Genomic DNA, 18,075 nt, shown 5'->3' with positions numbered 1-18,075 from the left:
TAACAACACTCCTCCTTCCTCCTCCTTCCTCATCCTTCCTCCTCCTCCTCCTCCTGTGTCCCCCCCCCAAAAAAAAAAAACCAAAACCGTCGCCTCGGGGCCCGGTGCGGCGGAGGCCGAGCTCCATGGTGCGGGAGGGGGGCATGGCGCGCCCCCCCCGCAGCGCCGCGCAGGACATCCAAATGGACGTCTTGGACAACGCCGCCCTCCAGGTGACACCCCCGGGGGGCTGGGGGGGGGGGGCACGGCTCCTGGGGACCCCCCCACGACTCACTCATCCCCAACCCCCCCCCCGCTACCCCTTCACGGCGGAGATTTCCCCCCCCCGGCACCCAAAATGGGGTCCCCCCCCCGGCCGAGATACCCAACGCCCCCCCCAGATAAAAAGCACCAAGCGGGGTCGACCCCCCCCCCCCAGATTTTTTGGGGGGGTCGAGCCCCCCCAGATTTATTTTTTAGGGCTTTTCGACCCCCCCCTATTTATTTTTTGGGGTCGAGCCCCCCCATATTTATTTTTTTGGGGTCGACCCCCCCCCATTTACTTTTTGGAATCGACCCCCCCCCATTTATTTTTTGAGGTCGAGCCCCCCCGATTTATTTTTTAGGACTTGTCGACCCCCCCCCTCGATTTATTTTTGGGGGTGGTCGAGCCCCCCCTATTATTATTATTTTTTGGGGGGGGGGGGCCAGCACCCTTTGCTGTGTCACCGCCCCCCCCCCTTTTCGGGTGTGCCACCCCCCCAGCAGCACCCCGGGTTTATAGGAGGGGGGGGCACAGCCCCATGGTGCCCCCCCCCACATGGGGAAACTTTCAGCAAAACTGTGCGGGGGGGGGGGGCGCCCCATAATGTGTGTGTGTGCCCCCCCCCCCAAATAAAAATCCTCATCCCATGGGTGGGGTGGGATGGGGGGGGCTTTTTTAGGGTGGGGGGTGGCTGGGGGGGCTGTGACAGCACGAGGGGGGGGCACAGGCCCGGAGGGGAGCAGGGTGGGTTTTTTTTTTTTTTTGGGGGGGGGGCAAGGACCTAAAAATACCGGGTCCTTGAGGGGGGGGGGGACCACCCAGCCCGGCCGGCAGCAGCTGGGCCCAGCTGTCCCCCCGTGATGCCGGGGGGGGGGGCACGGCCCCATTCGCTGCCCCCCCCCCAGCAAACTCTGCCCCCCCCCCCCCCCAGCCCAGCATCCCCATCCCCTGGGGGGGGCGGCTCAATGGGGTTGGGGGGGGGCTCTCCCAGTTGGCCCCCAGTGGGAGGCACTGGAGGGAACTGGGAGGAATGGGGGGGGGGGTTGGGGTGTGCTGGGGGGGGGGGGGCTGTGCATGCCGGGGGGGGGGGGGCAGTGAGCTGGGACGGTGAGGGGGGGGCACATGGGACACCCCCTGCCCCCCCTCCCCCCCCCAAGACCCTTCCATTGGGGCTGTCTATGGGGCAGGGGGGGGACTCCTTATGCTGCTGGGGGGGGGCTTTTTTTTTTTTTTTGGGGGGGGGGGGCTCCATAAGTCCAGGCGTGGATGCTGAGGATGGGGGGGGGGCATTTTGGGGGGGGATGGGGGCATTTTTGGTGGGATGGGGAAATTATTTTGGGGATGGGGGATTTTTTGGGGAGGGGGGGATTTTTTTTTTTTGCGGGGGGGCCTCTCTGCAGCCTTTGCCTTATCCCCCCCCCCCCAGAGCAAATACAGCAAGCGCAAGAGCCGCTTCAAGCGCTCGGACGGCAGCACCTCGTCCGACACCACCTCCAACAGCTTCGTCCGCCAGGTGGGGGGGTCGGGGGGGGCTTTTATTTATTATTTTATTTTTTGGGGGGGGGCACAGCCCCCCCAGTTTGGCCCCAGCCATCTCCCATCCCCCTGCACCCATCCTGCAGGGCTCCTGGGGATGGTCCCTTGGAAGGGGGGGGGGGGGGTTTGAGGTGCCCCCCCCCCACCAAGGGGTGCAAGGTGGGGGTCCTGAGAACCAGGGGGGGGGCACGGACCCCCCCCAAATGAAAGCAGAGCTTTGGGGTGCCCCCAAGCCCATCCCCACCCTCCTTGCCCAGCATGGGGGGGGGCATTTCATCACCCTTTGGGGGGGTCCTGGGACCCCCCCCGACACCCCTCCCTTTGGGGGGGGCACAGCCCCCCCTCCCCAACCCACATCCACCGCCAGGGCTTGGCATTGACCCCCCCGTGCCCCCCCCCCCGCCCTCCCCGGGCTATATTTACCCCGCAGGCTGTCTGCAACCTGACCCGGGGCGCCCAGTGCGCCGCCCCCCCGCCCCCCCCCCGTGTGTCCCCCCCCCCGTGTGTCCCCCCCCCCGTGTCCCACTCGCCCCCCGGCCCTGCCACCATGGAGATGGCCGGCAAGGACCCCCCCGCTGCCCTGGTGAGTGCCCCCCCCAGGCTACCAAGCCCCCCCCCCAACCCTTCCTGCCCCCCCCCAATCCTGGGGGGGCTGTCCCAGGACACGGTGGGGCCGTGGGGGGGGGGACATCGAGCCTGAAACCCCCCCAGCAACCCCCCCCAATTGCCCCCCCCCTCCTGACACCCCCCAGACCCCACTCCACTGCCCCCCCCCCGGGACCCCCAGGCTGGGACGTGTCCCTATGGCTTGGGGGGGGGGTCAAAGGGGTGGGGGGGGGCAGCTGATTTCTGCCCCCTTGGCTCTTATTTTTTTGGGGGGGGGGGTCTTTAGGGGGGGGGTTGCTTGCTGACCCATGGGGGGGGGTCTGCACCCCCATGGGAACGTGGGGGGGGGAGGGCAAATGGGGCTGCCCTGCCCTGCAGGAGGGCTGGGGGGGGTCCTGCAATGTGGGGGGGGGGTCATGGAGGGTCTGGGGGGGGTCGCAGAGGGGCTGGGGGGGGGGCAGCCCCCCCCCAAAAAAAAAAAGGTTGCTGTCCCTGCAGAGGGCACCACGGCCTTGGGGTCTCCCCAGTGCCCCCCCCCTCCTTCAATGAGGGGAGGGGGCCGGGGGGGTGGGGGGGGCACAGGTTGAACCCCAGCCCTGTCCTGGGGTGACCCCTGCCCCCCCCCGGACCCCCCCCCACCCCCTGTGTCCCCCCCCCATCATCACCGTAGGGCCGGGACAGGGTGGGCACCATGGGGCTTTCCCCATGTGGGGGGGGGGGCAGCGGGCTGGGGGGGGGCAGTGGGGTCCGAGGGGGTCTGGGGGGGTCCGGGGGGGGGTCCGGGGGGGTCCTGGTTCCCCTCCCGATTTAAGCTTGGCCCCGGTGTCACGTTCCGTGCCGGAGCGGTGGCGACAGCTGCGGCCTGCCATAACCCCAGCACGGCCCCCCCCCTGCACCCCCCCCCCCGGCAACACGGGATGGGGGGGGGGGGTCCCTTGATGGGGTGTGGGGGGGGGGGCTCAGGCTCTTCTATTTCACCCCCTGACCCCCAAAACCTCCTCCCCTGCTGCGGGGGGGAGGCAGGTTATGGGGACTGAGTGTAACGGGGGGGGGATTGGGGCTGTTTGAGGGGTTGGGGCGGGGGGGGGCTGACCCCTTTTTGTCCCCCCCCCCCCCCCCAAAGGGCTCGGCGGAGTCGTACACCAGCCGCCCCTCGGACTCGGACGTGTCGCTGGAGGAGGACCGCGAGGCGCTGCGCAAGGAGGCCGAGAGGCAGGCGCTGGCACAGCTGGAGAAAGCCAAGGTTGAGGGGGGGGGGGAAATTAAGGGGGGGGGGGGGGCTGGGAACCCCCCAGTATGGGATGGGGCCCCTGGGACCTCCCTCAGTATGGGACGGGACTCCTGGGACCTCTCCCCCCAGTGCAGGATGGGGAGGGCTGGGAACCCCCCCATTGCGGGACAGGACTCCTGGGACCCCCCCCAGTATGGAACGGGACCCCTGCAACCCCCCCCCCCCCGCCAGTACAGGATGGGACCCCTGGGACCTCCCCCAGTATGGGACGGGACCCCTTGGATACCCCAAGTATGGGACGGGACCCCTGGGACTCCCCCCGCAGTATAGGATGGGGAGGGCTGGGACCCCCCCCCAGTATGGGACGGGACCCCTGGGACTCCCCCCCAGTGTGGGTTGGGGAGGGCTGGAACCACCCCTGTACAGGACAGGACCCCTGAGACCCCCCCCCCCCAGTACGGGATGGGACCCTTGGGACCCCCCCCAGTACAGGATGGGACCCCCCAAGTTCAGGATGGGGAGAGCTGGGACCCCCCCAGTGCAAGACAGACCCCCCCCCCAAGTTCAGGATGTGACCCCTGGGACCCCCCCAGTGCAGAACAGGACCCCTGAGACCCCCCCAGTACGGGACAGGACCCCTGCCCCCCCCCCCCATCACAGGCCCTCGTGCTCCTTACCCCCAGGCCTGGGCCAATTAGCTAACGAGCACCCCAGCTCCTACCCCGGCTCCCCCAGTCCATGCTGGGCGTGTGTCTGTGTGTTTTGGGGGGGGGCTCCATGTACCGGTGGGGGGGGGGGGACACACAACAACCCGGTGCTGAGCCCGGTGGTGCCGTGGGGCAGACGAAGCCGGTGGCGTTCGCCGTGAGGACCAACGTGGGCTACAACCCCTCGGGGGGCGACGACGTCCCGGTGCAGGGCATGGCCATCTGCTTCGAGCCCCGGGACTTCCTGCACATCAAGGAGGTGGGTGTCAAAGTGGGGGGGGGGGCCACGTCGGGGTTCTGGGGGTGGGGGCCGGTAATGGGGTTTTGGGGTTGAGCCCCCAAAGGGGAGGGTTCGGCCCCAAAATGGAGGGGTTTGGGATACGGTAAGGAGGCAGCGAGCCCTCCAAAAGGAGATTTGGGGTTTGTGAGGGGAGGTTTTGAGCTCCAAAAATGAGGTTTTTCATGTTTTTTTTTTTTTTTTTTTGGGGGGGAGGTCCCAAAATGTAGGGTTTGAGCCCTGATGAGGTGTTTGGATTCCCCAAATTGGGGGGGGAGGGACACAAAAAGAAGGGTTTGAGACCCCAAAAGAGGGGTGGAGACATGAGGGGGTATTTAGCCCCCTGAAGGGGGTTATTTAGCTCCCCCCCAAAAAAAAACAAACAAATAAAAGGGGGGGGGAGTCCCAAAAAGTAAGGTTTGAGCCTCGAAAGGGAATTTGGAGCTTTGCTTCTGGGGGGCTGAGCCCCAAAAGTGAAGAGGGGGCGGTAATGGGGTGGGCTGTGGGGCAGGCAATGGGGCGGCGGTGGGGCCGGCTGTTGGGGTGTGTTTGTGGGGGGTGTTTCAGGGATTTTTTGTGTGTCCCCCCCCCGTGGTGCAGAAGTACAACAACGACTGGTGGATCGGGCGGCTGGTGAAGGAGGGCTGCGAGGTCGGCTTCATCCCCAGCCCCGTCAAGCTGGACACCATGCGGCTGCTGCAGGAGCAGAAGATGAGGCAGAACCGCCTCAGCTCCAGGTGCCCCCCCCAGCACCCCCAAAATCCCTCTGTCCCCCCCCCCAAAACACCACCCTGACCCCTCTCTTTCTCTCTCCGCTTTTTCCGCCCCAGTAAATCGGGGGACAACTCCAGCTCCAGTTTGGGGGACGTGGTGACGGGGACCCGCCGGCCCACCCCTCCGGCCAGCGGTAAGGGTGTCCGGGGTGCCCTCGACCCCCCCCCCCACCATGGGCTGAGCGGGGCCGGCCCGGTGTTGGGGTATGGGGTCCATCCGTGTGTCCCCCCCCCCCCCAAATTCACCCATCCCATCGATGGCGGCCGCTGCGTCCCCTCCGTGATACGGGGGGGGTCCGTGGGGCGGAGGTGTCGCCCCCCCATGCTGACGGCTGAGCGTGCAGGGGGTATCCCCGAGCCCCCAGCAGCCCCCCATTGCCCCTCGCAGCCCCCCCCTTTCGCTGCCATTATCGCTCTTCTTCTCTCCCCCCCACCTCCCGTCCCCGTGTCCCCCCCCCCTCGGCTCCGGTGCGTCCCCAGGTGCCCTGGACATGCCTAGCTTTGCCTTTGACCCCGATGAGTTAGAGGAGGAGGAGGAGGAGGCGGCGGACCCCCAGCGCTCCCCTAAGAGTAGCGTGAGCAGTGTCACCACCCCCCCCGCCCACACCAAGCGCATCCCCTTCTTTAGGAAGGTAACGGCCCCCACGCACGCCCCCCCCCCCCTCCCCAAGCTCGCCTGCTGCACCCTGCCTGCCCTAACACCGCCCCCAGGGTGGGGGGGGGGGGGGAGCTGTGGACCCCCCCCCCCCCCGGGGGCTGCTCGGGGCACGCCGTGCCCCTGCTCCCCCCCCCCCCCAAGTGCCACGGGGGCGCGGGGCCGCTGCGCAGCATGGGCATGAGCGTCCGCACCGGGGGGAGAGGGGCTGGGGGAGCCAAGGGGGCAGCCATGGGGCGTGGGGGGCTCGGATGTGGCTGTGCCCCCCCCCCCCTTCCGTGGTCATGGGGTGGTTCAGTCCGTGGCTGTGCCCCCCCTATGATCATTAGGGTGGGCCATTCTGTGGCTGCCCCCCCCCCCATGAGCATAGGATGGAGCAGTCCGTGGCTGCATCCCCCCTGTGATCAAGGGATGGTTCAGTCCGTGGCTGTGCCCCCCTGTGGTCATGGAATGGTTCAGTCCGTGGCTGCATCCCCCTATGGCCATAGGATGGAGCAGTCCGTGGCTGTACCCCCCTGTGGTCATGGGATGGTTCAGTCCGTGGCTGCCTCCCCCTTCGATCAATAGAGTGGTTCAGTCTGTGGCTGTGTCCCCCTATGATCATGGAATGGTTCAGCCCGTGGCTGTCCCCCCCATGATCAAGGGATGGTTCAGCCCGTGGCTGCCTCCCCCTATGATTGATAGGATGGAGCAGTCCATGGCTGCCTCCCCCTTCAATCAATAGGATGGTTCAGTCCATGGCTGTGCCCCCCCTACGATCATGGAATGGTTCAGTCCGTGGCTGCATCCCCCTATGATCCCTGGGATGGTTCAGTCCGTGGCTGCCCCCCCCCCATGATCAATAGGATGGATCAGCCCGTGGCTGTGCCCCCCCCTATGGTCATGGCATGGTTCAGTCCATGCCCCCCCCCATGATCAATAGGATGGACCATTCCATGCCTCCCCCCCCATGACCATAGAATGGTTCAATCCGTGGCTGGCCCCACCCCACGATTCAGACATGGACCATTCCGTGCCCCCCCCCCCCGGTGTGCGCATGGTGTGTGCCGTGCCCCTCTCGTCTCCCCCCGCGAATGCGAGTGGAACGTTCCGCCCCCCCAGGAACAGTTGGCTTGGACTCAACCACAGCCCAGGACGGGGGGGGGCGGGGGCTGCCATAGCCCCACAGACCTGGTGGGAGGGGCTGCAGGGGCTGGGTGCCCCCCCCCCCCCCAAAAAAAAAAAAAAAAGCCCCCCAATTTTAATAATTTTAATAATTTTTAATAATTTTAATTAACATGAGGGAGCTGCTCACTGCAATGCCCTGAGAAGGGATGGGGGGGGGGGGGAGGAAGGTGATGACCCCCCCCCCCCCAAAAAAAAAAAAAAAAAAAAAAAAAAAAAAAGCCCCCCAGGGACCCCCCCTCACCCCCCCCCCCCCCCAATAACACGCATGCCTTGTTTGTCTCCTCTGCGCCCCCCCCGGCCCCCCCCGCGGCGCCTCGGGACGTAGCGAAGCAGAAGCAGAAATCGGTGAGTAGCGGCAGGACCCCCCCCCTTCATTAACCCCCCCATACCCCAATTAACCCCCCCACACCCCAATTAACCCCCCCACACCCCAATTAACCCCCCCCCATCATGGGGTGAAGCGCCCATCCCAACCATGCACGTGTGTGTGTGTGTGTGTGTGACCCCACCACGGGGTGTGTGACCCCCCCACCCCAAAAAAACCCCTCCTGCTGACCCCCCCTGACCCCCCCCCAGCCCCGTAACCCCCCATTTGTGCCCCCCCCATGCAGGCCGAGCACGTGCCGCCCTACGACGTGGTGCCCTCCATGCGGCCCATCATCCTGGTGGGGCCCTCGCTCAAGGGCTACGAGGTGAGGGGGGGGACACACACGGTGGGGGGGACACACATGGGGACATGGGGACACGGGGTGGGGGGTGAGGTGTCGGGGGGGGGCTGCCCGGGTGCCAGGCGCTGCCCCCTTCCCTCGCCAGGTGACGGACATGATGCAGAAAGCCCTCTTCGACTTCCTGAAGCATCGCTTTGACGGCAGGTGAGGGGGGGGCACAGCCCCATAAGGGGGTCGCCAGCCCCATAGGGGGTTTGTCAGCCCCGTGGGGGGGTCTTCAGCTCCATGCGGGGGGTCTCAGCGCCATGGGAGGGCCCTCAGCCCTGTGGGGGGTCATCAACCCCATTGGGACCCCCTCAGCTCCATGGTGGTTCCCTCAGCCCCTTTTAGGACCCCCAGCCCCATAGGGGGATCCCCAGCCCCATGGGGGGTCCTCAGCCCCATGGGGGGTCCTCAGCCCCATGGGGATCCCCCCAGCCCTATAGGGATCCCCTTAGCTCCATGGGGACCCCCTCAGCCCCATGGGGGGGTCCCTCAGCCCCATTTAGGACCCCCAGCCCCATGGGGACCCCCCCAGCCCCATGGAGACTCTCTCAGTCCCGTTTAGGACCCCTCAGCCCCATGGGGGGTCCCCCATCCCCTTTTAGGACTCCCAGCCCCATGGGGACCCCCCCAGCCCCATGGAGACCCCCTCATCCCCATGGAGACCCCCCCCGGTCCCATACCTCCCTGCCCGGCAGCAGGGTCTCACCTGCTGGACTGCGGGGAGGATGGGGAGGGGGTCCGGGGGGGGGGTCTCCTGATGTCCCCCCCCCCTCACCCCCTACCCCCCACCCCTGTAGGATCTCCATCACGCGGGTGACGGCCGACATCTCGCTGGCCAAGCGCTCGGTGCTCAACAACCCCAGCAAGCACACCATCATCGAGCGCTCCAGCACGCGCTCCAGCCTGGGTAAAGACCCCAAAATCCCCCCACAAAACACCCCCATTCCCCCCCCAAACCCTAAACCCTAACCCCCCCCCCTCCGGGGCACGCCGCCAGCCCCCCCTCACCCCCCAGCACATCGCCTCCCCGCTCCATGCTGATGGATGCATGGGGAGGGGGCTCCTGGGACCCCCTTTTATTTTTTTTTGCCCCCCTCCTCCCCTTTTATCCTCTCTCTGCTGTGGTTTTTTTTCCTTTCCTTTTTCCTTTTCTTTTTCTCCTTCTTTTTCTTTTTCTTTTTCCTTTCCCTTTTCTTTTTCTCCTTCTTTTTCTCCTTCTTTTTCTCCTTCTTTTTCTCCTTCTTTTTCTTTTTCTCCTTCGTTTTCTCCTTCGTTTTCTTTCTCCTTCCTTTTTATTTCTCCTTCGTTTTCTTTTTCTTTTTCTCCTTCGTTTTCTTTTTCTCCTTCTTTTTCCTTTTCTTTTTCTCCTTCTTTTCCTTTTTCTCCTTCTTTTTCTTTTTCTCCTTCTTTTTCTCCTTCTTTTTCTCCTTCTTTTTCTTTTTCTCCTTCTTTTTCTTTTTCTCCTTCTTTTTCTTTTTCTCCTTCTTTTTCTTTTCCCCTTTCCTTGGGCTTTTTCCTCCCCTCCATGCCCTGCTCCTGCTACAGATCCCTTGTGTCCGCAGCACGGACCCAGCAGTACCCCCCCACACCCCCTTGGACCCCCCCCCGTATCCTCCCTCCCCATTTTTTGGCCTCCCTATAAGATCCCAGAACACCCCCATTTTTTTGGGGGGGACACCCCAACATCCCTGCCCCCCCCAGTTCATCCCATCAACCACCTCCCTCCCCCCACCTACACCCCAGGGGCTCAACCCAGGATCACCCAACCCCCGTCCCACCCCCACCCTGACCCTAAACCCCCCTGAGGTGCCCCCCCCTTTGTGCCCCCCCCCCCAGCCGAGGTGCAGAGCGAGACGGAGCGCATCTTCGAGCTGGCTCGCACGCTGCAGCTGGTGGCCCTGGACGCCGACACCATCAACCACCCGGCCCAGCTGGCCAAGACCTCGCTGGCGCCCATCGTCGTCTACATCAAGATCGCCTCCCCCAAGGTGGGTTTGGGGGAAATTCGGGGGGTTTAAGGTTCATGGGGGGGTCCCCGTGACCCTTTGTGTGTCCCCCCGCCCCCAGGTGCTGCAGCGGCTGGTGAAGTCCCGGGGTAAATCGCAGGCCAAGCACCTCAACGTGCAGATGGTGGCCTCCGACAAGCTGGCGCAGTGCCCGCCCGTAAGCCACGCCCCCCTTGACCACGCCCCCTTGACCACGCCCACCGACCACGCCCTCTTGGCCACGCCCCCCTGACCACACCCTCTGGCCCCGCCCTGCCGTTGGTTCCTGCCACCGCCCCCCCCGGCAATGGGGTGAGCCGGTCCCCAGCTGAGGTCCCGCCCCCACACGCCATAGGCTCCGCCCTCTGCCTCGTTCTGGCCCGAAGCCACGTCCCCTTGTGTGATAGGCTCCGCCCACTATCTCTCAGTCCGCAGGCTCCGCCCCCAGCCACTCTAGGCTTCACCCACCTCCCTGTTGGCACCCAGAGGCTCCGCCCCAGGTGCCGCAGGCTCCACCCAACACCTTATTTGGAACGGAAGCCCCGCCCCTATGTGCCACAGGCTCCACCCCCTGCCTTATTAGGGTCATAAGCTCCACCCCCAGACACCACAGGCTCCACCCCCAAGGCCAGAGACTCCTCCCACCCCACAAGCCCTGCCCCCTCCAAAAGACCCCACCCCTTTCACAAAGCCCCTCCCCCAAACCCCACCCACCTCTCCACGTGCCCCACCCCTTCCCAAGCCACTCCCCCAAGCCACGCCCACTCCAACAACCCACGCCCCTCCCCACAAGCCCCACCCACCTCCCCCAAGCCCCTCCCACGTGCCCCACCCACCTCTCCCAAGCCCCACCCTTCCATTCAATCCCCACCCCCTCCCACAAGCCCCGCCCCCTCCCACAAAGCCCCGCCCACCTCCTGCAAGCCCCGCCCACCTCCCCCAAAGCCCCACCCCTCTCCCCCAAAGCCCCACCCCTCTCCCCTAATCCCCACCCACCTCTCTCCATCCCCTTCCCCCCCCCCCCCCAGGAGATGTTCGACATCGTGCTGGACGAGAACCAGCTGGAGGAGGCGTGCGAGCACCTGGCCGAGTACCTGGAGGCCTACTGGAAGGCCACGCACCCCCCCAGCTCCACCCCCCCCAACCCCCTGCTCAGCCGCACCATGGCCACGGCCGCCCTGGCCGCCAGCCCCGCGCCCGTCTCCAACCTGCAGGTACAGGTGCTCACCTCCCTGCGCAGGAACCTGGCCTTTTTGGGGGGGGGCGGCGGCGGCGGCGGCGATGACACCCCCTCGCCCACCCCCACCCACGCCGCTGCCGCCGCTGCGCCGCCGCCCCTGGAGGAGCACGCGATGTGAGGAGGCGGCGGGGAGCCCCCCCCGCCCCCACACACACACAGCATCACCGCCCTCTCCCCCCCCCCAAAGACACAGCCTGCAATGGGGACACCCCCTCCCCGTCGATGTCGTGGTCATCCCGGGGATGGGGGGCACCCCTGGGGGCAGGGCTGCCACGGGGACCCCCCCTGCACACACTCAGGACCCCCCCCCCATCAATGTCATGGTCACCCTGGGGATGGGGGGCACTCCTGGGGGCAGGGCTGCTACAGGGACCCCCCCCAGCACACACTCAGGACCCCCCCATTAATGTCATGGCCACCCTAGGAAGCAGGGGACACCCCCCAGCCCACAGTGGGGACCCCCCCATTAATGTCATGGCCACCCTGGGGAGCAGGGGACCCCCCCCAGCCCACATTGGGGGCCCCCCCATCAATGTCAGGGCCACCCCAGGGGATTGGGGGCACCCCTGGGGTCCGGGCTGCCTCAGGGACCCCCCCCAGCACACACTCAGGACCCCCCCGTCAATGTCATGGCAACCCTGGGGAGCAGGGGACCCCCCCCAGCACAAAATGGGGACCCCCCCATCAATGTCATGGTCACCCCAGGCACTGGGGACTCCCCTGGGGTTAGGGCTGCCATGGGGCCCCCCCCAGCCTGCACTCAGGACCCCCCCCCCCCCAATAATTGTCATGGCAACTCTGGGGCATTGGGGACACCCCTGGGGTCTTTCTGCCCCCCCCCCCCCTAGGTCAAGGTCACCCTCAGGACCTGTCCCCTGCCACCCCCCCCCCCCCCGGGACCAGATCTCTGTGGGGATCTGTGCCCCCCCCCCCCAGAGATCTGCCCCCTCTAAGACCCCCAGGGGGCTGCAGCCCCCCCACACACACCCCTCCAGGTGGCGTGGGGGGGGGCTTCGGGGGTGCAGACCCCCCCCCCCAGGACACCCCTCACCCCCCCCCCAGACCATACTCAATCCGGGTGGGGGGGGTCCCCAACACCCCCCCAGTGGCGAGGGGGGGGCCAAGGGGGGGCCGTCTGTCCCGTGTCGTCTGTCGCCCCCTCCCCCACCAAGCAGGACCCCCCCACACTGCCCCCCCCCCGCTCTGCTATTTACCCCCCCGTGTCCCCCCCCCACCCCCAACCCCCCCATACCCTATCCCAGTGCCCCCCCCTCCCCAATATAAGCAACCCAGGCTGGGCAGAAGCTGCATGCGCCCCCCCCCCCTGCACCCCCCCAACCCCACGGCGCGCGGATAACCTGCCCCCCCCCCTTACTAACTGTGCCCCCCCCCCGTGCCCCCCCCCACCCCCCCCCCGCACGGTGTGCTCGCTTCTCCTCCCACCCAGGGCCCGTTCCTGGTGCACGGGGAGCCGCAGGGCCGGGGGGAGCGCGGTAGCCCCCCCGGGGGGGGGCTCCGTCCCAACGCCCCCCCCCCCAGAAGCTGCCCCCCCCGGGCACCCCCCCGGCGATTCCTGTATGGAGGTGGAGACCGACCCCGGCGAGGAAGAAGAGGAGGAGGAAGAGGAGGAAGAGGAGGAGGAGGAGGAGGAAGAAGAGGAGGAAGATTTACGCGGGGGGGGGCCCCAAATCCCCCCCCACCCCACGCCCGGCCACCGGCCCCCCCGGGTGTTACGGGGCCGAGCCAAAGGCCGGGAACCCCTGGGGCTGGAGCAGGGCGAGGGGGGGGGCTGGGGGCACCACGTTTACACCCGTTAGGGCGAGGGGGGGGGGCCAAGATGGGGATAGGGCCCCCCCCCCCACCCCAAAAGTGCCACTTTTGGGGTGAGGAGAGCCCCCCCCCCCCACCCCCCCAGGTTGCCTTTGGGGGCTGCGTGCCCTGAGCCCCCCCCCCACCCTGGGGGCTCCCCCCCCAAAAAAAAATCCTGGGGGGGGCTCCCCCCTTTTCCTGGGGGGGCTCCCCTTTTCCTGGGGCCCCCCCCCCCAGCCACATTTGGGTATGGGGGGGGGGGGAAGACCCCGCTGCAGCCCCCCCCCCCCCCCCAGCATCTCACGGTGCCTACAGGGAGAGCAAGTGACCAAAGGGGACCCCAGGGGGGGCGCAGGGGGGGGCCGTGCCCCCCCCCAAAAAAAAAAAAAAAAAAATCCCCCCCCCGCCAGCCTTTACCCTGCTGGTGCCCCCCCCCCTCGGGTGCCCCCCCCCGCTCCATGGTGCTCTTTGCCCCCCCCCCCCCCCAGCTGCAGGGGGGGGGGCTGCCTGCTGCCCCCCCCCCCAGCCGGAGGGGTGCATGCGTGTGTGGGTTTGTTTTTTTTTGGGGGGGGGGGGGGGCAACACCCCAGGCTGTTGCCCCCCCCCCCCTTGGGTGCTGCCTGCCTTTGGGGGGGGGGGAGCACGGTTTGCATGCGTTTGCAGTGCGGGGGGGGGCTCCGAATGGGGCTGGGGGGGGGGCATTTTTTTTTGGGGGGGGGGCTAACCCGTGCTAACAGCTGCCCCAGCCCAGCAGGTCCCTATGGGGGGGGGGGGTCCTACACCGCCCCCCCCCTCCCCACACCCCCCCTTACCCCCCCCCTTTCTGTGCCACCCCCCCCCGCCGTGTGCTCCCCCCCCCCCCCCCCAGCCGTGTCCGTCTGTCCGTGAGCCTGTCCGTCCGTCTGTCCCCCCCCCATGCCCCCCCCCCAGCACCCCAGGGTGCTGCCCTCACTGGGGGGGGGGGAGGGGAGGAAGGGAGCCCCCCCCATCCCCCTGCCTCAATGAGGGGGGGGGCACCCCACACCCACCCCTCACCGTGGGACCGGGCTCGCCCTATTTTTGGGTCAGCCCCCCCCCAAAAAAAAAACAAAACCCTGACCCCCCCCCCAATTTGGGGTGATGCTGTGGGGGGGGGGGGGGCTCCTGGGGTCGCTGCCTTACCCAGACCACCAGCCTTGCCGGGGGGGGGGGGCTCCCAGCCCTGCCGCTGCCAAGCCGCGTGCCTCAGTTTCCCCCCCCCCCCTTTAATTAATTTTAATTAATTTTTTATTTTTTTTTCCCGGGGGGGGGGGCACACACTCGGTGTCACTGCCTGCCAAGTGCTTTGAGACCCCCCCTCGCCCCCACGGGGGGGGGGGGCCAGGCAATTGTCCCCCCACCGCCCCCACCCCACAGCGGGCAGAGGGTCGTCCCGTATTTATGTCGCCCCCCCCCCCCAAAAAAAAAAAAAAAATTATTTAAATCCTGACAAAACGTATTTTATTTATTTATTCTCCTTTTTTTTTTTTTTTTTTTTTTTTTTTTGGGGGGGGGGGCACTCGCCCCCCCGCTCGCTTGGTTCTTTGTAATAAAGAGTTCGGTGACCGAACGCGGCCGTGCCTGGTGGGGGGGGGGATAAATTGGGGAGGGGGGGGGCACACGGGGCTGGGGGGGGGGTATAGAGCTTGGGGGGGGGGGTAACAGAGCTGGGGGAGGGGTAAAAGAGCTGGGGGGGGGGCACAAAGCTTGGGGGGGGGGGGGCATAAAGCTGGGGGGGGGCACAAAGCCGGGATGGAGCAGGGCGCAGCCCCGCGGGGACCCCAAATTTTGCCATATGGGGGGGTTGGGGGGGGTCTGGGGGGGCCGGGACCTGCCCGGCTGCCGTGGGGGGGGGGTCGGGGGTCGCCGGGGGGGGGGCTCTGTGGGGTATTTACAGGGGGCAGCCCGGGGGTGGTGGTTCAGGGTCGCCGGCAGCGCCACTCGCTCTTCTCCGGCCAGTGCTCCAGCGCCTTCCTGCTGGGGGGGGGACACACGGGGGGGGTCAGGGCGTGGGGGGACATCGGGGGGGCATGGGGGACATCGGGGGCACGAGGGGACATTAGGGCATGGGGGGACATCGGGGGCATATAGGGGACAGGGAGGTCACAGGGGGACATTGGGGCATGGGGGGGTACTGGGGGTACGGGGGGACATTGGGGATGTGGGGGGGGGACACTGGGGCATGGGGGGACATTGGGGGGACATTGGGGATATGGGAGGACATTGGGGTGCAGGGGGGGGCATTGGGAGCATGAGGGGACATTGGGGCATGGGGGGACGTCAGGGGTACGGGGGGACACCAGGGCATGGGGGGACATTGGGGCACGGGGGGGATATTGGGGCATGGGGGGACATCGGGGCATGGGGGGAGATTGGTGGCACGGGGGGGGACATTAGGGGTGTGTGGGGACATTGGGGCACAGGAGGACATTGGGAGCATGGGGGGACATCGGGGGCACGGGGGGGGGATATTGGGGCATGGGGGGGACATCAGGGGTGCATGGGGGGGATATTGGGGCATGGGGGGACATTGGGAGCACGGGGGGGACATCGGGGATACGGAGGGGACATCAGGGCACGTGGGGGGGACATCGGGGGCACGCGGTGACGCCTCCCCCTTCCCCAACCCCCCCGCAGCCTTGCAGCGCCCCTTGAGACCCCACCTCACCACCCCCTTTTTTTCTCCCCCCCCCCCCACATCCCACCACCCCACAACCCCCCCCCGTGCCCGGACTCACTCTGGGGGGGGCGCAGATGCCCTGCAGAGGAGCCCGGCCTGGCAGGGGCAGCGCTGGTTGATGCTGAAGGCGAGACCCCCGGGGGGGACGTGGCAACCCTGCCCCGCCGCCGGCCGCTGCTGGCACACCCGCTCCCCGTGCCGCCGCGCGCAGCACCCCCCCGGCCCGCAATCCTCATCCCGCTGGCACCGAGCTCCTGGGATTGGGATTAAAAAGATGGGGGGGGGTTAAGGGAAAAGAGCCCCCAACCCCATTTATCAATAGGGCCGAGCGCCCGACGGATGCGGGAAGGTGGCACCCACCCCGTTTGGCACCGCGGTGCCACCGTCTCCGCGTCCCCACCGTCCCCACCAGCGTCCCCCAGATTTTAGGGTTGGGTCTGGGGGGGGCTGCCCTGTGTCCCCCCCTAATCCCAGCCCCCCCCCCCCCCCCCTGCTCACCCTCCTGCCCGTGGGGCACGGGCTGCTGGCACTTCCCGAACATGCAGAGCAGGCCCTGGGCGCAGTGGGGGTCGCGGCGGCAGTACTGCCCCACGGGGCGCGCGGGGAGGCACAGCCCAAAATGCTCGTCGCAGAAGTGACCCTGGGCGCAGGGGCTGGAGGGGCCGCACGCCGGAACCTGCACGGGGGGGGCACACAAAAAGGTCAGGGGGGGGGTTTGGGGTGGGGACGCCCGTCCCCAGTTGTCTCCACGAGGAGCTCCTTGGGGTGGCACAGGAGCGGTGCGCGTGGTTTGGGGCACGGCTGCGGTGAGCGCATAGTGGGGGGGGGTTTGGGGGGCAAAGGGGTGCTCGGGTAGGAGTGGGGGCTTCAGGGATTTTAGGGCAGGGCTGGGGGCTCTGCTTTTAGGGCTGGATAGGGATCCCCGAGGCTTTTAGGGCAGGACCAAGGTTCCTTTTCGGTGCCGTTGGCACACGGGGGCCCCATCTCCGCAGGCTGCCGGCCGCAGCGGCCGTTTTCCCGTTTTCTCTCGGGAAAATAAAACCCGGCTGAGGTGAGAGGGGGCAGCAGCAGCGGTTGGTTGGGGGGGGGGGGACAGGGGATGCCCACCCCACTCCCGGAGCCCCATAAAAGTCCTGCTCCAGGTGAGGCTCGAACTCACAACCTCGGCATTGCTCCGCGTACTGCCCTATAAGTACCGCGCGCTGACCGATTGCGCCACTGGAGCGCCCGCTGCCGCCCGCGCCCCCTCCCGGCTCCCAGCCCTGCGGGACCCCCCCCCCCCCACCCCCAGTAACCCCCCGACCTCCCCCGGCACCCCCCGCACCCCCCGGCTGCACCCCCTGCGCCCACCCTCGCCACGAAGCCTGCGCCCACCCTGGCTGCAAATTGTGTCCCCCCCCCTTTCCTCTCCGGGTGGCTGCAGAGCCGTCACCCGCCCCTGATACAAAACCTTCACCCCCCCGCTACAAAACCTTCACCCCCCCACCTGCAAAACCTTCACCCAACCCTTTGCAAAGCCTTCATCCCCCCTCCTCCTGCAAAGCCTTCATCCCCCCCCCACTGCAAAGTCTCCACCCACCCCTGCTCCAAACTTCTGCCCTGCTGCAAAACCTCCAGCCCTGCTGCGGCTGCCCGTCCCCCTGTCCCCCTGTCCCCCTGTGTCCCCCCCCCCTCCCAGAAACCCCCCCCGGCTGGGGACAACGCCACCTCTCACCTCCTCCAGGTTGTCCCCAGGCCCCGCTCTCCTGCCCAGAGCGGCTTCTTCGGGGGGGTGCCGGGGCAGGAAGTACATCCAGGCCCAGAGGTGGCCGCAGGCGACGGGCAGGAGCGTGGCACCGAGGCAGAGGAGGGCCAGGACCGGCTGCATGCTGCTGGCAGTGGGGTTGGGGTGCTCGGTTCTGGGGTGCTCGGGGCTGGGGCACCCGCTATTTGTAGCCCGTGCCCTATCTGCCCCCCCCCCCCCCACCTCCACCCCCCTCTCCCGCTGCTAAAACTGTTTGCCCACCTAATGGGGAAGGAGGAGGCAATCAGGGGTTAAGGGATTATCATAATTGCCAGCCTTCCCCTGGCTGGGGGCTACAGCCCCAAAGCAAACGGCCCCCTCGGAGCAGTCTGGCCCCCCCGGCGCCTGCTCGGCTCCAGCCCCGTGCTCTGTGCTACCCCGGAGCCCCCCCCCCTGCATTCAGCACCCAGGGGTGACGAGCTTTGCACCTTCCCTAATGGTGCTGCAAACGAGGTGTTTGCTGCCTGCCCCTTATCTCCCCCCCCCCCGGTGCTGAGTGGTCCCCAGACAGTGCCACCACCGCGTCCCCAGGCGTGTGTGTGCGTGTGGGGGCTCAGCCAGGGCTCCCCCCCACCCCCCAGACCCCTCCAATACACTTGGCAGTGGGGAGAGCCCCCCCGAGCTTGCTCCTGGCGGCTGTCCCAACTGGGA

General features: G+C 67.2%; 1 protein-coding gene and 1 non-coding gene across 2 annotated transcripts; one reads left to right on the top strand and one right to left on the bottom strand.

Moving 5' to 3' along the window:
* The first annotated feature begins 70 nt into the window (after positions 1–70).
* On the top strand, positions 71–17,083 carry CACNB1 (calcium voltage-gated channel auxiliary subunit beta 1). The gene is made up of 16 exons (XM_032202514.1): positions 71–212; positions 1,671–1,757; positions 3,510–3,629; positions 4,461–4,583; positions 5,202–5,338; positions 5,432–5,508; positions 5,855–6,006; positions 7,527–7,541; positions 7,808–7,888; positions 8,010–8,068; positions 8,707–8,816; positions 9,746–9,897; positions 9,977–10,072; positions 10,923–11,108; positions 12,582–12,805; positions 17,065–17,083. The coding sequence occupies exons 1-16, from the start codon at positions 126–128 to the stop codon at positions 17,081–17,083; spliced, it is 1,725 nt and encodes a 574-aa protein (XP_032058405.1). The 5' UTR covers positions 71–125.
* TRNAI-UAU lies at positions 16,776–16,866 on the bottom strand. The gene is given in 2 exon segments: positions 16,776–16,811; positions 16,829–16,866. It is a non-coding gene; the product is annotated as a tRNA-Ile (tRNA).
* Positions 17,084–18,075: the final 992 nt, after the last annotated feature.

Source organism: Aythya fuligula, chromosome 24 (assembly GCF_009819795.1).
Source record: "Aythya fuligula isolate bAytFul2 chromosome 24, bAytFul2.pri, whole genome shotgun sequence".
Taxonomy (NCBI): Eukaryota; Metazoa; Chordata; class Aves; order Anseriformes; family Anatidae; genus Aythya; species Aythya fuligula.
This window is presented reverse-complemented; position numbering and strand designations above follow the sequence as displayed.